General features: G+C 41.2%; 1 protein-coding gene and 1 long non-coding RNA gene across 3 annotated transcripts in view; one reads left to right on the forward strand and one right to left on the reverse strand.

Annotated features, from left to right (window-relative positions):
- Nucleotides 1-979: 979 nt before the first annotated feature.
- LOC115655761 overlaps nucleotides 980-18,791 on the reverse strand; it is a 41,138-nt gene continuing 23,326 nt past the window's right edge. The window contains exons 4-5 of the long non-coding RNA XR_004001499.1: nucleotides 3,666-3,714; nucleotides 980-1,099 (exon numbers count right to left, since the gene is read on the reverse strand). This is a non-coding gene — a long non-coding RNA (uncharacterized LOC115655761). The remainder of the gene's footprint in view (nucleotides 1,100-3,665; nucleotides 3,715-18,791) is intronic.
- Nucleotides 9,881-17,889, forward strand: LECT2 (leukocyte cell derived chemotaxin 2). Of its 2 annotated transcripts, none has more exons than XM_030571540.1 (4): nucleotides 9,881-9,981; nucleotides 15,091-15,187; nucleotides 16,933-17,084; nucleotides 17,723-17,889. In XM_030571540.1, the coding sequence occupies exons 1-4, from the start codon at nucleotides 9,936-9,938 to the stop codon at nucleotides 17,887-17,889; spliced, it is 462 nt and encodes a 153-aa protein (XP_030427400.1). In that variant the 5' UTR covers nucleotides 9,881-9,935. The 2 variants fall into 2 exon arrangements, with proteins under 2 accessions (XP_030427400.1, XP_030427402.1); XM_030571542.1 differs by lacking the exon at nucleotides 9,881-9,981 and adding an exon at nucleotides 11,098-11,434.

An 18,791-nucleotide genomic window follows, 5' to 3' on the forward strand; every position in this document is an offset into this window, starting at 1 on the left:
AAAGAAACTGATAGAGCCAATGTGCAAAGAAAGAATATGGGAATTGACAAAAGTGATCGATAAGTGGTCCGTCTACTCTGGTAGCTTTATCTGACCGTGGCAAGTACCAAATACACCAGAGGAAGATCCAAGACCTTTATAATGGACCATTATGAAATTCCATGACAGGGGGGAACACAAACCTGTGGTTTCCGGAAATTTGAATATTTCCAGATCTGATTCTTAGACTGCAAAACAATTCTCTCTGCCTTCATTATTGGAATTCACAAGTATCCATCACAAAATAGACTAGATTTGATTCTATTTTAATCTGTAGCAGTTTAGATGTTTTAAACTGGTTTAAGGGTGTTTTCATTTGTATCTACTACTAAAAAGAAATAGACACTTAATAGATGGGATATTTGGTTTTCTTCCACCCACCCCACATCACAAATGGACAGAGTCATTTGTTATATAGTGCTAACCGCAAAAGATCCAGAAAACACTTGTCAAGGAGGAGACATCAGTAACCATGCACCTCTTTGAACCTGTTATGATGAAGAAATAAAAGGGATGGATATAGAACCCCGGTTACATTCTGAATCTGTTACCTTTAGAACAGTGGGCGTACACTGCCTACTCTGTTTGGAATCAGACACATTGTAATTTCACTCACTGCTCTAAATTGGCTCTGCGTGTACCTTTATCTAGGTCACTAACTCCCCTTCAGATGTCATTTGCCCCTAGGTGAGCAGACAGCAAGTGTGAAAAATCAGGACAGGGGGTAGGGGCTGATAGGAGCCTATATAAGGAAAAAGACCCAAATATCGGGGCTGTACCTATAAAATCTGGACATCCGGTCACCTTATTTGCCTCCGTTGTTTAATACATTACTAAGTCAATTCTGGTTCCTAAAGAAAGAGGACCAAGATAAATCTTTATTCCTAGTAAAAGATGAATATGATGGAATACACTTTACAGATACTCAGCATTTCTAGTCCCAGATTAAATTCTTTGTTCTTAACAGATAGGATACAATGGGAGATGGTGAAATGAGGATAGCCGGTCAGGGATCACCTCAGTATGCGTCCTTCTCAGCTTCAGGTAATGGTGATAATTTCTGTGAGGTAGGAAGAAGGAAAGGTCTTATGGACTGGGACTCAGGCAATTTGACACTTGTTCCTAGCTCTGCTACAGACTTTTCTTGGAGAGACTTTGGGCACATCCCTTAATCTCTCCAGGGCAGATTTATAAAGGTATTTCAGTGCTTAAATACACATCTAGAACTAGATCCACAAATGGATTTAAGTGCTGTGGCAAAGTACCTGTTTCTCCTCTGCTGGCTCAGTCCCCTTTTTCCTTGGAGATACAGGCTTGGGCAAAGTAAAGTCCTTCCTGGTCACGGAGGGTCTGGCTGATCCTTTTCTCAGGCAGTCCCTTGTTCTGTTTTTCTCCCCTTCTGGGAAGAGTGCAAGTCTTCCTGGCTGGAAGAGTTCAGAGTCTTGCTGCACTTACTCGCTAGCAGCTTCTCTGCTTCTCTCACTCCCTCTCCCCCCCGCTCCCCTGCCAGGGAGGGTTTAAAAAGGTCTCCAGCAATTTGGGCCAGCTGAACCTAATTAGTTCCCTGGCAACCCCTGTTCCAGCTGAACCTTATTTCTCCATGGCTATCTCCCCTCAATGAATAGGGAGAGGCCTCTTAGCCCCTTTGGGACTAATTACTATCCCTCCTTTGGTAGCTATTTGTCCTGGGTTTGCCACAGTGCCTAAAAGCCGCTTTAGCTATCCAAATCCAAAATCGACATTCTTGAAACCCCTACCCAGCTGCCACCTCCCCTGTAAGCACCTAAAGTCCCTAGCACCTACATTTCTACTTAGCTGCTCAGTGCTGAAGCTCTGGCGGGAATCACAAACCTGGTGTTCATCTGCCTAATTCATCTGTGGCACCCAATTCAACGGGCATGCTGAGAAGCTGCCTTAGAGCACATTTACTGTTTAGGGCACATACAAAACACAGCTGGAGAAAGAGAAGGTGGTTCTACCCCCATTATATCTGATAGCCCAGTGGTGAGAACATTTACCCAGGATGCAGGAAGTCCAAGGTCAAATCCCCACTCTGCCTGAGTTGGAACAGGGACTTGACCATCATGGCGTATGTCCTGACCACTGGGCTACGGTATATCATGGGAAGGCCCTTTCTCAATCTCTCCTGTTAAAGCTGTCTCACTTTCTTGTATAAAATACTTAAATATTCATCGGAGTAGGGACCTTAACTTGGGTCTCCCACCTTCCCAGGTAAGTGCCCTAACTTCCAGGCTATAGAGACTCTCTCACTCACTGTCTGGCCCACTGAAGATGTAAGTGTTGTGTACAAAGTGGAATATCGTCAAGAGACCTACCTCCAGATATCCTATAGCCCAGCGGTTAGGGAGCCTGATATCCTAACCCACAGCTGTAGAATCACAGGACCAGGGTGCTAAAGATATGCATTGCAATGCTCTAACTACATCCCCTCTGTGGATCTAGCCCTAGTGGATTTCACAAAACTCCTAAGCAGATTAGGTGCCTTGTTGAAAGTCAATGGGAGGTATGCACCAAACTCACTTATGCACACTTATTAAGGCCGCTCTCCACCTTGCAGCATCTTTAGGTGCCTAAATACCTTTATAAATGTGGCTCTCTGTGCCTCAGCTTCATGATGAGAATAATGATACCCCTATCTTACAGGGGTTTAGGGAGGGCACATGCATTGGGTGTGGAGTGCTGAGATATTATAGGGTTTTCTATGGCGTGCCATATTTAGGCTGAAACGGTTTTCTAAGGTGTGGGTGAGCAATCTTTTACTTCTCTCGTTGGGTTCTTTAAAAGTTCTTTTAAGGTGAAATACTGGCTCTAATGAAATCAATAGCAAAACTGATATTGACTTCAGTGGGGCTAGAATTTCCTCCATGGGGTTCTGGAACAGTTTCCCTGACACTTACTCTTCCTCCTGTATTGATCTTACCATTTCTGAATGTTAGCGTTGTTATTCTGAGAGAAAACATTCAGGTTTCTGGCTTCCACACACTCTTACTTACTGGCTCTTCAATTATGGAAGATAACAAGGTCTAAATCTGCTTTCGTTTCAGTGTGCTCATCTCTGGCTCTGACTCTATCACACTCCTGATAAATGCAATATTGCTCCAATTCTTTCTGCTACAAGCTACTCAGCAAAGGAAAACCAGGACTGGTGGCAAATATGAATGTTAACCATTAATAAGAAATTCCCTTGGGTCATCAGAATACTTTTCTAGGTCTCGGACAATGGAGCCAATAATCACATTTGTACTCAGTGTTCCTTTGTACATTCATGTGAAACAAATTATAACCGAAAATACAGAACGTGAACAAGGAAGAGATTGTATCCTTGCCTCTCCTGCTCAAAAAAAGCAGCCAATGAGCATTCATCTCTTATCTTTGTGCAAGAGGATAGCATAAAACATTCAGCAAATAATTTAGGTTTAGCAAGTTTAACTCATTCAGCTAATTTCATGAGAAGTTGGAACAAAACTAGTTGAAAAATAAACAGAGAGGATACAAAGGGGGCAAATCTTGCAGTCCGTACTCAGCAATTCCCACTGAACTCCGTTTTCCCCTCAGTAAAGAAAGCAAGATTTAGTCAGGGGTCTGTGATAGGGATAGCGTCATACCTGTGAATCCAGGTTTCCAGTGAGCTCTTCACCGACAGTTTATCAATATCTAGGAAACAGAAACAAGCTTTCAAAGGCCCATTCACTTGAAGTCATCTGTGGCACAGCACTATTTTATAATCAAACATAGCTAATTTGTTTATTGTGCATGAGCTTGTTGAGAATTATGAGAAACTCCTGGTTTTGGATATCACTCAGGTAGAAATCCCCATGTGTTCATATGTTTTGTATTGGAGCAATACACACTGATATGGCATTTTTGTCTCCAGATTAGCTCACATAATAAGACTGCCTCCTTTCCACTGAGTTGAAAGTTTATGAATTTGGATTGGCTTGAAAGTCAGGGTGGCCTTCACTGGTATTCATATGTAGCAGGATGAGAAGAAAGTCCAGTACTGTTGCCTGAGCACAGAATCGTGGTGAAGCGTACAGAATGATTTCACTGATTTTTGTCTTTGCCTTGTTTTCAGTCGGTGAGTCTATAACAAAGTCAACTTGTCTAGATGAACTTAAAGTGACTCAACTTAATTGAGATCTATGGATAAAAGATGTTATATAAGAGCTAGTTATTTATTATTATTATTGAGATTATATTGAAATGCAAATTCTATAGAAGTTTATTGTTTTAAATTGCTACAATAAAATAAATTTTAAAATATTATCTATTTATAATAGTGGAGGAGTGTTACACCAGTAAAAATCAGTTAAGAGTTTATCAATATTTTCAGCAACACAGAGTTAGTTCTAGAGGTATAGTCTCCAAGAAGATTTTGACTTGAAATGTGATGACTAAAAGGATTGTGTCATTCTAGTCTTTACTTTCTCATTTAGCAGCTCTAATTTAATCAAAATAGATCTAAAGAGAACCTAACAGATTTGCTGATAGGGAAATTTGCTGTTATTCAGTATTGATCAGTTTAAATTATAATGGAATACTTTGAAATAAAAGATTTTGGAGAAAATCTGTAATGTTTGGTGAGGCTAGTGTTGGATAGACCTAGCTTGGTCCTGTGTGAGTTAATTAGGGATAGGATAAAGTTTGAAAATTAAAAAACAAACAAATAAATGTATATGGAAATTTTAGGGGATGTTTGAGGAAAACATTTTTGCACTTTCTTGACAAACAAGTATCTTTCGCTTGGCCTGAATAGCATACAACTTCATGAATAGTAGTATCGTATCTTACTTTTTCATTTGCTAGGGAAAAAGTTGGCTATTAACAATTTCCTTTCCTAACAATCCTCTCTTTGCCTACTGTTTGTGGTTGGAGGGAGGAAGAAATTGCCTGTGCAAATGTTAACATTATTGAGCATGGTATAAGCAAGGTTCTGAAATTCACATCTTAGATGAATGAAATGGGGGAGAATGACACCACCCCTTTGCTGTTGCTGCTGTTTGGTTGGAAAGATTTCTGGAAGGCTGGGTTAACAGGGCAGTTGTATTTGTGATTACAAATCAAAGGTTGTGTGTTCACAAAGACAAATCAGCTAACTTACCTATCTCGCAATGTCTAGTTTGGGCCCCTACAGGGTCTCTTGTGGGACTAGACTCTAGGTGGGCACAGGATTCTGAACTGGCAGATCACATTGCAGAGCCTGGGATCCAAATATGCAGTTGGGGAATTTTGCTATGTGCTTCTCAAAGAAACATTTGGAATCTCATGCAAATTGTCCCAGCTGCAGCCTGGAACAAGCAGTTCCCTCATGACTCTCAACTTGGCCTTCTGGTCACTGCAGAATGTAGTTCACTCTGCTCCTTACCGATTTCATTTAGGTGGGGAGGGAACAACTAGACTATACCTAAAATCTTAGTAAGTGGCCACTGATCATGCTAAGAAATAAGTTCTCAATTGGTTAAAAGTTTCTAATTTTAGAAATCAGACCAGTCCTGAAAAAAATCCCAAAAAACTAAGTCATTTGTCTTCACAGAAGGTGAGTGACACTCTAAAATAATCCTTTTATTTTCTTCTCTTTTTTAAAAAGAGTAGGGAACTTACTTCTGTTAGAATTCCACACTAAGAGCTGAATGTGCATTTTCAACCCAGCTGACTTATTTTAGAGAACAAGTGAGAAAATTCTCAGAGCTTAGCTTTTATAGAGGCACAGCAAGTCCAGAGTAATAGCTAGTGAGGAACTCTTCAGGAATTTTATTCGCACTTATTTACTATTCGGTTATCCCTTGTCACTTGGCTGTAATAGCCCAGCGTAACATGTCCATAACATTTCTGAACAAAGTCTTTTCTATTGCTAGTTGCTGCTGATGTTAAATGTGAGAAAAAACTTGGGAAGTGCTACGACTATCGACAAAAAAGATGCTGGTCTGAGATGGTCTCTGGGTTGTGCGGACATGATAAAAATAGAAAATGCTGCATGCCTTGCTCTACTTCGTGTAAGTACAAGCTATTTTATAGTCTATTGATATTAGTTTTCCAAAGTATACATTTATAGTACATCGAGACTGCATAAGAATAGTCTTAGAAAGATAAGGCAGGTGAAGTAATATTTCATTGGACTAATTTCTGTTGGTGAGAGAGACAAGATTTCAAGCTACACAGAGCTCTTCTCCAGTTCTGAGAAAGGTACTTAGTGTCAAGGCTAACTGCAAGATTGAAGAGAGAGTTTACCATAAGCAGTTAGCACATATTCTAAGGAATCATTCAAGATGAAGTGGCTCTCAACTGACTTGTGACAAACCTTAGGTTCCCCCATCCCTTATCTGAAGTTTTCTTCTGAGGTACATCCCTTTCTCTTCCCTCACATTCCATAGGAGAGAAAGGGGGATGGGTGGCTGCCTCTTTCCACCATTTTGTGCTTTCATGGAAGTGTAGAGGAGACTCCTTCCCTCCACCCATATCCATGGGAAGGATCTTCTGGCTAGGTAGATTTCCTTCCCTAAATTAGTAGGAGGACCAGAGAAACACCTCTTCCTGGTTCTTCTGCAATGGATCTTTAAGTTCTCTGGAGCTGAGACCCCTTAGAGAAAATTAAGCTCAGGGGAAACCCCATCCAGGCTATGGAAAATAAGCATGAGTGGATTTGAACCGTGCCTAGTAGGACTTCTTTAGCCCAGCAGGTCACCTGGTCACCAACTGGGGTCAAGCTGAAATCTTCCCCTCCTAAAAATATTGCAGATTTAGCCATGTAATGATGGTGAGGGTGGGGAATGGTGTGCCTTCCTCTGGAGGCATATGGATGGGACCTCTGTTTCATCTGTCCCACTACTGTATGGTACTAAGACCACGACTAGATATACAGCTGTGAGCAACCAATACCAGCAACCAATGTCAGCAAACTGAACTGGTAATAAAATGATGAAGAGGATCAAAAGATTGGCTTTTGAGGAAAGATTAAAAAAATATACATAACTTGGCTAGATAATAACTATGGGAGTCAGAATAACCATTTATACGTGTTTGACATTTGCAATTCCTGAGAAAGGGGAGGAATGGCTTAGGGCTATGCAAGAGGGTATAAGAGAAGTCATTCTTCCGCTCTACTCTGCACTGGTTAGGCCTCAACTGGAGTATTGTGTCCAGTTCTGGGCAACGCATTTCAAGAAAGATGTGGAGAAATTGGAGAGGGTCCAGAGAAGAGCAACAAGAATGATTAAAGGTCTTGAGAATATGACCTATGAAGGAAGGCTGAAAGAACTGGGTTTATTTAGTCTGGAAAAGAGAAGACAGAGGGGACATGATAGCAGTTTTCAGGAATTTAAAAGGGTGTCATCAGGAGGAGGGAGAAAACTTGTTCATCTTAGCCTCTAAGAATAGAACAAGAAGCAATGGGCTTAAACTGCAGCAAGGGAGATTTAGGTTGGACATTAGGAAAAAGTTCCTAACTAACTGTCAGTGTAGTTAAACACTGGAATAAATTGCCTAGGGAGGTTGTGGAATCTCCATCTCTGGAGATATTTAAGAGTAGGTTAGATAAATGTCTATCAGGGATGGTCTAGACAGTATTTGGTCCTGACATAAGGGCAGGGGACTGGACTCAATGACCTCTCGAGGTCCCTTCCAGTCCCAGAGTCTATGAAAGGAGAAGTAATGGGGTGAGTCCTTTACCATTGGTATGGACACAGTCCTGGAGAAAATCTTTCATCGACAGAGTCTGTGCCAGTGATTAATGCCAGTGTCACTATGATCGTGGTTACTCAAATAAATGATGGATAGTATCAATTTCTAATGAGATTTTAAAGAACTCTGTTATTTCTTAGGTAAAATGAATGAGCACCTGTGGTTTCTCTTCTATGATCGAGCTTGTTTAAACCACAGAGGGATATGTCAGTATAGCAGCAATTATTGTTCTGGCACATACTCTAACCATAGATGCGGGGGACCTAAAACACGCCACTGCTGTTTGCTACGTAAGTGCAATGACTGAGGTTAATCAAATAAGATTTGAAAAGGGTTTTTCATAACTTCACAAAAAAAGAACAAAATATTCATTCTATTTTATTAGAAAAAGTAATTCATCCGATCTTATTTATTAATGGTTTGAAATACACCTCTACCCCGATACAACATTGTCCTTGGGAGCCAAAAAAATCTTATTGCGTTATAGGTGAAACTACGTTATATCGAACTTGCTTTGATCCGCCGGAGCACGCAACCCTGCCCCCCTCCCCCGGAGTGCTACTTTATCACATTATATCCAAATTCATGTATATCAGGTCGCGTTATATCAGGGTAGAGGTGTATTTTGTGGTTTGTGTATTTGGACTTTGAAAACAAGCAACGTTTACCTTTTGCAACATATAAATTCCTAGCACTAAATCATACCTTGAGAGTAGAAATGGCCAAAATTTTTCCTTCAAAACTTTTTTTGGGGAAAAAATTGCTTTTCATTAAACACTGTATGATTTCATAATCCCCAACCCCTTTTCGTAAAGTGTCCAGTTTTTCATCAAAATGAAAATTATCTCTCAACATTCTAGGTATCTTGGCTTTTTCCCATTTTCTTCCCTTTTTTTCCTTGTTGCCACTAAGTACAGAATACATACCAACACTATTTCTTTCCGTTGTTGTATTTAATTTCATTCTAACCCCCTCCAACTTTATGAGGACAAGGATTTGCGTTTGAGTCCCCTGTATCTAAACCTCATTTTGTGGTTTTGTCACCAAGATTGGAAAGGCAATTGCTTTTCAGAAGCAAGTTTGATACTATGAAAGGAAAGAGAGGGGGAATGAAAAGAAGGGGGTTGAGAGTACATCTACCAGGTCTGAATGTCCCATAATCAAATTATGTGTAACCTATTTTTTCATTTTTCTTTTACAGCTAGGCCATCTGGGAAATAATGACTCTCTAAAGACATACACCTGGCAGAGGAAGAGCCAAGAATATAAACTTAGCTCTCAGCCTCTGGATACCACCAATAGGTCACATTCCTTCCCTTCCCCAAAATAACTACAATTTGCCTTATTCATGCTTCAGCATTCTCCATTTCTTGAATTTCCTGTAATTTGGTTTAACCACATTACTAGAAGGTTTCCTATTTTTACATTAAGCCGTGCTCCAGATTGTAACCTTATGGCTTTTCCAGGTGTTAACTCTGAAGATGTATCATATCTAGGATATATAATGAAATAGACTTATGTAACTGAGCAAGAAGTGTCCCATGTACTGGTGAGACAAGGAAGAACCTTTCATAGAACACTCTAATAAGGTTCTATTTGCCCACAACTTTTCCAAAATAAGGTTGATTACTCAGTGGTCACCTTCTGAAGTACAGAATTGTCCAACTAGCTGATTTCCTTCCCAAATCTAAGGTGTGTCTCTCTCTCTGCAGGCCAGCCCAATCTGTAGCTTTACAGATTGCTTGGGACTCTATTCTCTCCTTCCATCCAATTATGTTTCTGAAATCAGGAATTTAGCTACAGACTGCTGAGGAATGCATAAATAGATATCACAATTTGTCCTTGAATTCTCCTTTTTTTATTTTTAAACCCACTGTTCAGTTGTTAAAAATACCTCAGACAAGTTAATTGCATTGCATTCTCCTAAACCACATAATTACTTTTGCAGAAGGGTTTGGCATTTCCACAATATTTATTATCTGCCCTGCCGGGACGCCCCCAAGAGAAGGCTCTGTTCTGGTTGATATTTGGCTTTAAAGATTAAGTTCTGAACCAAGATAACAGATTCCTATTAAATTTCCCTGATGATGTCTGATTGGCTAGGAACTAAGACACAATCTCTTTTGGAATGCATAAATAGAAAGCAAAGTATTTTACACCCTTCACTTGAAACCACAACGCTGGTGACACAGACAAAGATGCTCATAGTCAGAACAATCATTGTTGCTACCTTGATTTCATCTGGTAAGTCAAAATATTATTGTAATGTTGCTTATTTTAAACTAGCATTTTTTTGCTGGAAAAACATCTTAAGGAAGGGCAGATCTGGGCCTAACTGCCACTTGTGCATTTGAAAATCACATCTTAATTTTGTGTAAATACTTTAACAGCAAAATCCATAACAGTTACTGATAAAGATTACAGTAAAATATTAATAGTATTAATCTATGTCCATTGCATAAGAGAGACGACAGACAGGTAACAGTACATTAACTCCATCAGCAATTTGGGGTTTCTCCCAAAAACCTGCAAATGGTTTTATATTAGGACAAAGATCAAAAGGTATAGACCATCTCAGACTGTTTCTCTATCTATGATCCTGTAATAAAAGGACTAAAACAAAGGAGGAGGAAAAGTTCTCTGTTTTTAAGTAAACTGCTGTCATGGAATGTGAGTTTCTTGGATGTGATTACATTTAGGTATTTTTCGGTTACTACCGTATAAAAGGTCTTTCCTCCAAGTGATCAAGTCCTATTTGAGGAAACAGGTTTGAGACAAATACACACTTTTTACCCCAACATTTACTCTATATTCATTGTGAAGGCCTTTATGGAATCACTAATAGCTCAAACATATTTCTCACATCCCTCTTCACTCGTGATTTGGTATGTGTATCCACTTCTGTATAACCATTGGATATAATTGTTTATGACGATACCACCACAACACCCATTTAAAATCTTAAGTCATAAGCAGTCATCAACACACTAAATACACATTCATAAGGATTTGATCAGAATACTTATGAGAGGATCAGTCTCGGGATAACCCTTGCATCCTGGCTTGATTCAGCATGATTTGATAGGATCTGATAAATACCCTTAGCAAGCCTAGTTCTTTTGTACAGTGTGGCAAACAAGTGATGTCATGTTGATTCTCACTATCCTAGCTAATAACCAGGTTTTGGCCTGATTGGAGTCACTGCTGGTTCATTAGGCACAATCCTCCTTTATTGTTAGAACCATCTGGGACAACTGAGGACTTTTCCAAGGTCTTTTCCTCCTATGTTATCAGTTACCTTTTAGGTCCATTTTTTTCCAAGTAAGCCACATTTCAAGCCCTGTACTTCCAATCAAGCAGACCATTTTTCAAAGCCTTCCCACAACTGCTAACCGCAAGGTATATAATTTTCTTTAACCAAGCTAATTTACCCCGTTATATACCTATATTATCCAACAACAGCTATATCTACAGCATCTCTCTATACAATCACTGTATCAGGAAATAAAAAATGCTCTTGGAAGTTAAACTGAATTCTTTGAATAATTATAGAGGATTTAAAAATACTATTAAAGTGTAAAACCATAAAACCATACTCTCTTGTGTGTAGATAAAGGCATGTTATTCTTTTCCATACATCAGCTATGTGATTACTAGGTGAACTCGGTATCGACATGGCATACGTGGTTAATGTCTTGTGAGTATCAGATATTATAACCTTTCCCCTCTACTTTAAATAATAATAGCATGACTAAAGAGGCATCATCCTAGAATATTTCTATAGGTTTGTTTCTATATTAAATTGCCAAGGGATGGATTCTGCTACCTATAGTCACATTGAAAAATATATTATTCTACAAAGGGTTCATAAAAATAAATGGAACATATCTAGAATAAAGTATTGTTATGAGCTGAGTGGAACCCTGTTACACATAGAACTGCTACCTATGACAAAAGAAGCGTGGGAAACTGCCAGGGAGCTTTTGGCTGAATATTGTTTTGGGCTGGTGTGGGGTACAGAGCAAAACTGGGAATATGAGAGACAGAGAGCACGCCTAGAGGCATATCAGAAAGTGCAGTGGTTGACTTTTGAAAAAAAATTGGAGAAAAGTGTTTTGGATCAGGGGAGCTGGATAAAAAGGATGCTCCTGCTGTTTTCTGCTATTCAATTCCTTCTGTGTTCAGAGACACAGGACTTTATACATTATTTGTAAAGAAACAAAACTGCATCAGAGAAAATACCAGATCCGACCCATCTCTACTTCCAGCTGGAACATCCCCCAGGACCCTGAAACTTCGAGTAGCCACTTGGGTCAAAGGGGGTAACACTGATGCTAGGAGTGGGATCTAGTTTCCAAGGAGAGAGATTGTGAACTGATATCCTTATTGAATCAAGATGGAACAAATAATGGAGGCACCAGCAGAATTGTATTGACCTTCTTTGGTGTGGTCAGTAGGTGCCTTTCCCAACCTGCACAAACACTACATATAGATTCCAAACTCAGCTGGGGTCTGCCCTTCTCAAAAATAAACAACAAGAACAACAAAAAAGATATAACAGTAAGGATCTGCTCAGACCTTCTTCCTCTAATTCCTCCCTCAGTCCTGTTTCCCCTAGACAAAGCTACATCCACATCTCTTCTCTCTAGGTGGGATAACACGTCATTGCCCTAAGGGAGTCAGCAGACCCACTTATCCCTTTCCCAGCAGGGTAATAGGATGGTATGTTTCATTCCAATGAGCACCTTTTACAAGAATCTTCAAGGACAAAGCCATATTGCCAGTACCATGGTCACATAGTTTCTTAGCAACCAATCTCCAGCCTTGGATATGCCCAGCACTTACTTCAGTGGGAGCTGCACACATATTTAAAGCAGTGGTTATCAACCTATTTACCATTGTGGGCCGCATCCAATACTACCTGTAAGGCCCTGAGGATGTCACATGGGCCACAACTGTATGCTGATTGGGTGACAATCAGCGCAAGGGTCGCAGGTTGAGAATCACTGATTTAAAGGCAGAATTTATTCCTCATACAGGAAAGAGGCTCCATAATGATATTTATTTCTTCACATTATTAGTTTTTATTCCACACATTCCCTCACCTCTTCATTTTGCCCATTTTGTTCTTTTGTCTGAACCATGAATGAGCACTAGAGCTGGGAAAAAACTTTAGCCACAATTCTCTTTTTGTTTGCAGAACAATGCAGATTTGGGGTGACTGAAACATTTCATGAACATATGTTAAATTAACTGAATTGTTTTGGTCAAAAAAAATCTGAAAAAATCAAAGTGTTCCAATCCAAATACTTTCTTGACAGAGACCCATGCTCCTTATAACTAATCTTGTGAATATGGGTGTTTAAAAAACTCCTTCCCCGCACACTCTGTACAAACAACATGGAAGTACAAACCGTGGGCTCCATTGCTTTTCAGCACTCCCTTTCCCACCACTTGGTTTGTTTGTATGTTGTCTGTTAAATTGCAAGTTCACCCGGATAGGGACCTTGTCTTCTTACCTAACTGTAAAATACTCAGCATGCTGCTGCAAGACAAATAGTAGGCTAGATGCTTCACCCTTTGCACTGCTCTGGGGGCACAAAATGACACAGAAACCTGGTTTAATCAGCCAGTTCGGAAAAGCTCTTGGATAGGAATACCTGGGGGACACAGCCACGTCCACGCCACCCCTTCCTGCCCACAACTCTTCCAAGAATTAAAAAGTCTTCTGGGGGAGTTGAAGCTCCTGTTCCTCATGATGGAAGAAAGGTGGCAGAAAGTCAATTTCACTCCTCCCTCCTCAGTTACACGGAGCAGAGCTCAGGCCCAAAAGGTGTGTTCAGAAAGAGGTAAAAAACTCAAAAAGGAACAGTTTTAAATCAATATTGTGAAACAGATAGACATGGCCTTCCACTTAGCAGTTCTCAAAATACATCCAAGTAATTTATGCTTCATTTTCACCTGGCATAGAACCTGACCTAGAGTGCACTGAAGTCCATGAAGGGATTTCATGGGGCTTTTTATGAGACCTGTGTCAAAACAGAGGCTTGGTGGGTCAATTACGTCCTATCAATTATACGACTCTTACAGAATGCAAATCTCCAGCTCTGCAGGTTCACTTTTCTGAGACTCAGGGCAAGGCAAGTTGGAAAGATGTGTTCTTCTGCTGCCTTCAGCAGAGCTGCCCAGAGGATTCAGGAGGCCTGGGGCAAAGTGGGGGAGCTGCAGTGCTTGTGCTCACCTAGCAGCGGTCTGGGTCTTCGGTGGCATTTTGGAGGCAGGGGGGCCCTTCAGTCGTTCCACATCTTCGGCAGCACTGAAGGGCCCCCCGCCACCGAAATGCCGCTGAAGACCTGGACTGCTACTGGGCCAGGGCTCTCGGGGCCCCACTTGCTCCCCCGCCCCAGGCGGCTCTGGCCATCAGGCATAATCTCAATTTGCAGTTACAATGTAGTATTGTTTTGTTTTCTGACTCTCTCAGTGAGCTATGTTTTCCTATAAATAGTTCAAACTGATGAACAGCCAACATTCATAGCCTCCTCTGACCCCACACGCATTGTCTTCTACTTCAGAGCTAAATAATAAACTCAAATCCTTATTACCATCCATAAATTTCCACTGAAGAGGGAGGATAGTATCTGATCCTTAGTCTAAGTTATTATTCATTATTTCTATTGCAGTATCATCTACATCAGTGGTTCTCAAACCTGGGCTGCCCCTTGTTCAGGGAAAGCCCCTGGCAGGCCCGTGCCACTTTCTGCAGCACCCGTTGGCCTGAAGGGGCAAACCACAGCCAGTGGGAGCTGCGATCGGCCGAACCTGCAGATGGGGCAGGTAAAAAAACCAGCCCAGCCCGTCAGGGGCTTTCCCTGAACCAGCAGTGGCCCAAGTTTAAGAACCACTGATCTACATGCCCCAGTCATGAGCCAGAATCTCACTGTGTCAGGTGCTGTACAAACACACACACAAAAAATGAGCCCCTGCTCCAAAGAGCTTACAATCTAAGTAAAGCATGGGAACTCTTCCAGAGTTCTGCAAGAAAAACTTGGGTTGGATCAATTATTCCTATGTCAAAAATACCAAGATCTTCTCTTCTGTACGGTGTAGTCAATTTAAAGGAAAAAGAACACCACTCTGTTCACACTAACAAAGAAATAAAGAGCCATTCATCCATGGCACTCACACAACCAATGTATATTCGGAAGTGACACATTATAACGCATATTATTAAAGAAAATTCAGCATCCTCCTATTTTAAATCTATTAGTTGCATACCAAACATTTAATATGTAACATTATGTCCTGTACAAGGCAAAAAAAGATTCAATTTTGTATATTCCATTTCTTCTTAAGTTGCTGCAGGACCATGGGGACAGATATGTGCTGGGAATCCTAGGAACAAAGCAAGGGGCTGTGATGGATATGGCTGTGGATATTATACAGCTCCAAGGTAGGATACTGAGAGCACTTTTTCTGTGTGTGGAACAGGTGGTTTGTTTATTTATTGTTGTTGCTAAAATAATGAACTATTCACTAAGAACCAAAACTTCTGAGTTCAACCTTCATTTAAAGCTCTCAGGGCTTCTGAAGTCTGTCAGATGACACCACTGAAGAACAGTTGGCGAAACAAGACCCAGGACAACAATCCTTCCAGCATGCATTAATTCCTCATGTGACAGAATCACACTGAGAAAAGGGAGAGTCTCACCACTAGGACCTATTCGGTCCTTGGTCCTCCTTGTTGGGTCCTTATGTTAGTGCTATTTCTAAGGATTTTTGTGATGAGGACAGGACATTTGCCCTCTAGGAACTGGACTCAGACCACCAGATATTTCACGTGCAGCTCTCTAGAGGCTGTTCAGTTTGTTGTTCTAGACACAGGTAGGACAGACAGGGCCGGTGCAACCATTTAGGCTACCTAGGTGGTCGCGTAGGGCACTGGGATTTGGGGGGCGCCATTTTCTTTGGCAGCGACTGCGGCGGCCGGATCTTCGGCCACCCTGATCATCACTAGCATTTAGGTGGAAGGAGCTGGGGCAGGGGAGCGCAGGGAAGGCCGCCTGCAGCAAGTAAGGCAGGGGTGCGGCACACAAGGGAACTCCCCACTCCAGCTCACCCCTGCCCCACCTCCTCCCTAAGTTGATTGGCACTGCAAGCCTGGAAGGCAGGAGACATGAAGCAGCCACGGCATGCTAGGGGAGGAGGCGGAACAGGGGTGATCTGCTTCACTTCTCTCGCCTCCCAGGGTTGTGGTGCCAATCAACTTAGGCGCCACAAGCCTGGGAGGCTAGAGAAATGAAGCAGCAATGGCATGCTCTGGGTGCTCATGCGTGCTCGGGGTGCTCGTGCGTGGAGCAGGGGTGATCTGGGGTGGGAGGGGTGCCTCAGGACAGAGGGTGGGGAGCTGCCGCAAGGGGGCGCCTCAGGGTGGTGGTGGGAGCTGCCGTGGGGGGACACCTCAGGGCAGGGGCGCGTGGGTGGGGAGGTGGAAGTTTCGCCTAGGACACGAAACATCCTTACACTGGCCCTGAGGACAGAACTAGTTAAGAAACAACATTGAAATGGTCTCACTTCCAGACACTTGAGTGACCCCAATTCCCAACCTCAGAGGTCAGGTGGAAATGTTTTGACCAATTCTATCAAATTTACTAATTTACTTTTTTTTTTTAATCTCAGTGATTAAAGGCTTATTTTCCTCCCAGGCCTTCTTGAGAAATTTTCCTTTCGTTCAAAGAGTTTTTATGTGTTTTCACAAATATCAAAAACCTCAAAATGTAAAGTTTTTTTATTTTTCATTTTTAACAAAGGAAATAGGTATATGTCGTGGGTGGGGGGAGGTTGTGTTACTTTGTTTTGTTTTTTGAAACCGTGGTATAACCCCGAAACACTCAAAAAGTGTAAAAATGAAGATTTTATTTTTTTTCCAATAATTTTTTATGGAAAATGAAATATATTTTTGACTCGCTCTGATTAACAGTGGAGAGAGATTTTCAATTATTATAACTGGATTGAACCTTCAAATACTTCTACCTCCATTGCAGAAATACAAAATTTGAAACACAACTAAGCTAACAATGGTAGCCATACCCCCGTGTTGCTTTAAATAATCTACATGTGTATCTAGTGTGAGGTGTTAGGGCTAATGAACATGTAAGTCAGCATTGTCTCATTATTTGCACATTTACACACTTCCAGAAAAGACGGTAGAAGAAAGCACCTAGGGGTGGATGTTATATGCAGAGATGGCTCAACAGTGTATGCTCCTTTCAGTGGCATGATTGAGAGACGAATTAATCCCCATGGAGGGAGAAATGTCATTAATAATGGTGTCAAACTTCGTGGATCAGGTAACTGAGCTACCATATTCTAATATTTAAGTATTTATTAAAGATTTGTCATTAAACAAGATTACCTTCTATTCTTAATCAATTGGAGAGCTATGGTAGAAGCATGATCTAAACAAACTTAGAAGTTAAGCAAATCATAACTGTGTAAAGTAGGTCAATGCCGGTGTTTCACTCAAAACGATCTGGTCCTATATTTGAATATAAGTACAACTCATTCACTCACACACAAAGCAGGCCAAATTCTCCATCAAAAGGAACAGCAACACACTCCTTTTCCCCTCTAGCTCTCCACCCACTTAGACAAAGGAACAAAAATGAGGACCTAAAGTGAAGAAAACAAAGGGAGGGAAGGAAAATAAAAAGAAGGAGCTTCAAATACACAGGAGTTTGGTTCCATAAGAAAAAAAAATTCTTCTCTCGACCTCCCAAAGTCACCAGCCTAATAACCCCAACTTCATGAATACTGTTAGCTGGACTGCACTAGCGCTCCCAGCAGCGCTAACACCAATGGCAGTACAAGACTGGAAGATAATTAGAAAATTATTAAAGTAAAATCAGCCAAGGAGATCAGATGATGATCAAAGTTTGATGTTTCCTTTATCCTCCCTAAATCTTTTTTCCCCCCTCCTTGTCTCAAGGTTTCTGCGTCCATATGTTCTATATCAGGCCTGTTACTTACAGAGGTCGGATCAAAAAGGGACAAAAAATTGGAGAAATGCTGCCAATGCAAAGAGTATATCCTGGTATAACATCTCATGTTCATGTCCAGAACTGTAACCACTTTAATGTCACTCGCTACTTATAAACGGAAATGTATATTAAATGGAAATGTACAAGATCCCAAATAAAATTATCTGAACAAAAGCAAGTTTCTTCCCTTCCTACTCAGACAGGGTAAATTAAAAAGGTAGTCCCTGGGAAAGAAAAAGATATTTTACACATACAGCAAAATAAAAATGTATATTACTCCTAGGGAAATTCTGTGCCACTGCATGCCCACAGAATTCATGTCCCCCACAGATTTCTTTGCTTCCCCACAGAAAAAATGACTGACAGGAAAGCAAAGAGAAGCCACAAGAGCAGTCACACACCTCTCCCCAGGGAACCCGGTGAAGAGGTAAATCACTGTGGGGGTGGGAATGCCCCGGGGCCAGTGGCTCCTACTCTGCACTGGGCTCAGCTGCTGGATTTGGCCGGGATGCAGGGGGAGGGAGGATGATGGGATTTCCTCTTTCCCTGTATGAAACAGCCGGGGCCGAGAGCCAGGCCTAAGCTAAAATATGACTTAATCAGCTTCACAGAGACTTAGAGGGATAAATTTTGTGACGCAAATATTGGAATAGAGCAGGATAGCTTTTTTTTAAGAAAGACAGTCAGGGAATAAAGGGAGGAGGTGGTGTATTATACATCATTTGTTTTGAGGTCCAGAAGGAGGTGAGAGGCAGACTAGCTGAAAGTCTCTGGGTAAAGATAAAAGGGGGACGTTGGGGTGACATTATGGTAAGGGTCTACACCAAATCAGGAAGAGGAGGTGGATGAGGCATTTCTAAAACAAACAACAGAAATATCAAAAACAAATGACCTGGTAGTAATAGGGAACTTTACTTACTGAGGAATCTTTTGGAAAAGTAATATGGCAAAACACAAAATTTCCAATATTTCTTTGACTACATTGGGGCACACTTTCCATTTCAGAAAGTGGAGGAA

Source organism: Gopherus evgoodei, chromosome 8 (assembly GCF_007399415.2).
Source record: "Gopherus evgoodei ecotype Sinaloan lineage chromosome 8, rGopEvg1_v1.p, whole genome shotgun sequence".
NCBI lineage: Eukaryota > Metazoa > Chordata > Testudines > Testudinidae > Gopherus > Gopherus evgoodei.

Coding starts and splice junctions, on each gene's coding strand:
- LECT2 (XM_030571540.1), top strand. CDS start 9,936: ATGCTCATAGTCAGAACAATCATTGTTGCTACCTTGATTTCATCTG. Junction 9,982..15,090: donor TGCTACCTTGATTTCATCTG/GTAAGTCAAAAT, acceptor TTTCTTCTTAAG/TTGCTGCAGGACCATGGGGA. Junction 15,188..16,932: donor GGATATTATACAGCTCCAAG/GTAGGATACTGA, acceptor ACACACTTCCAG/AAAAGACGGTAGAAGAAAGC.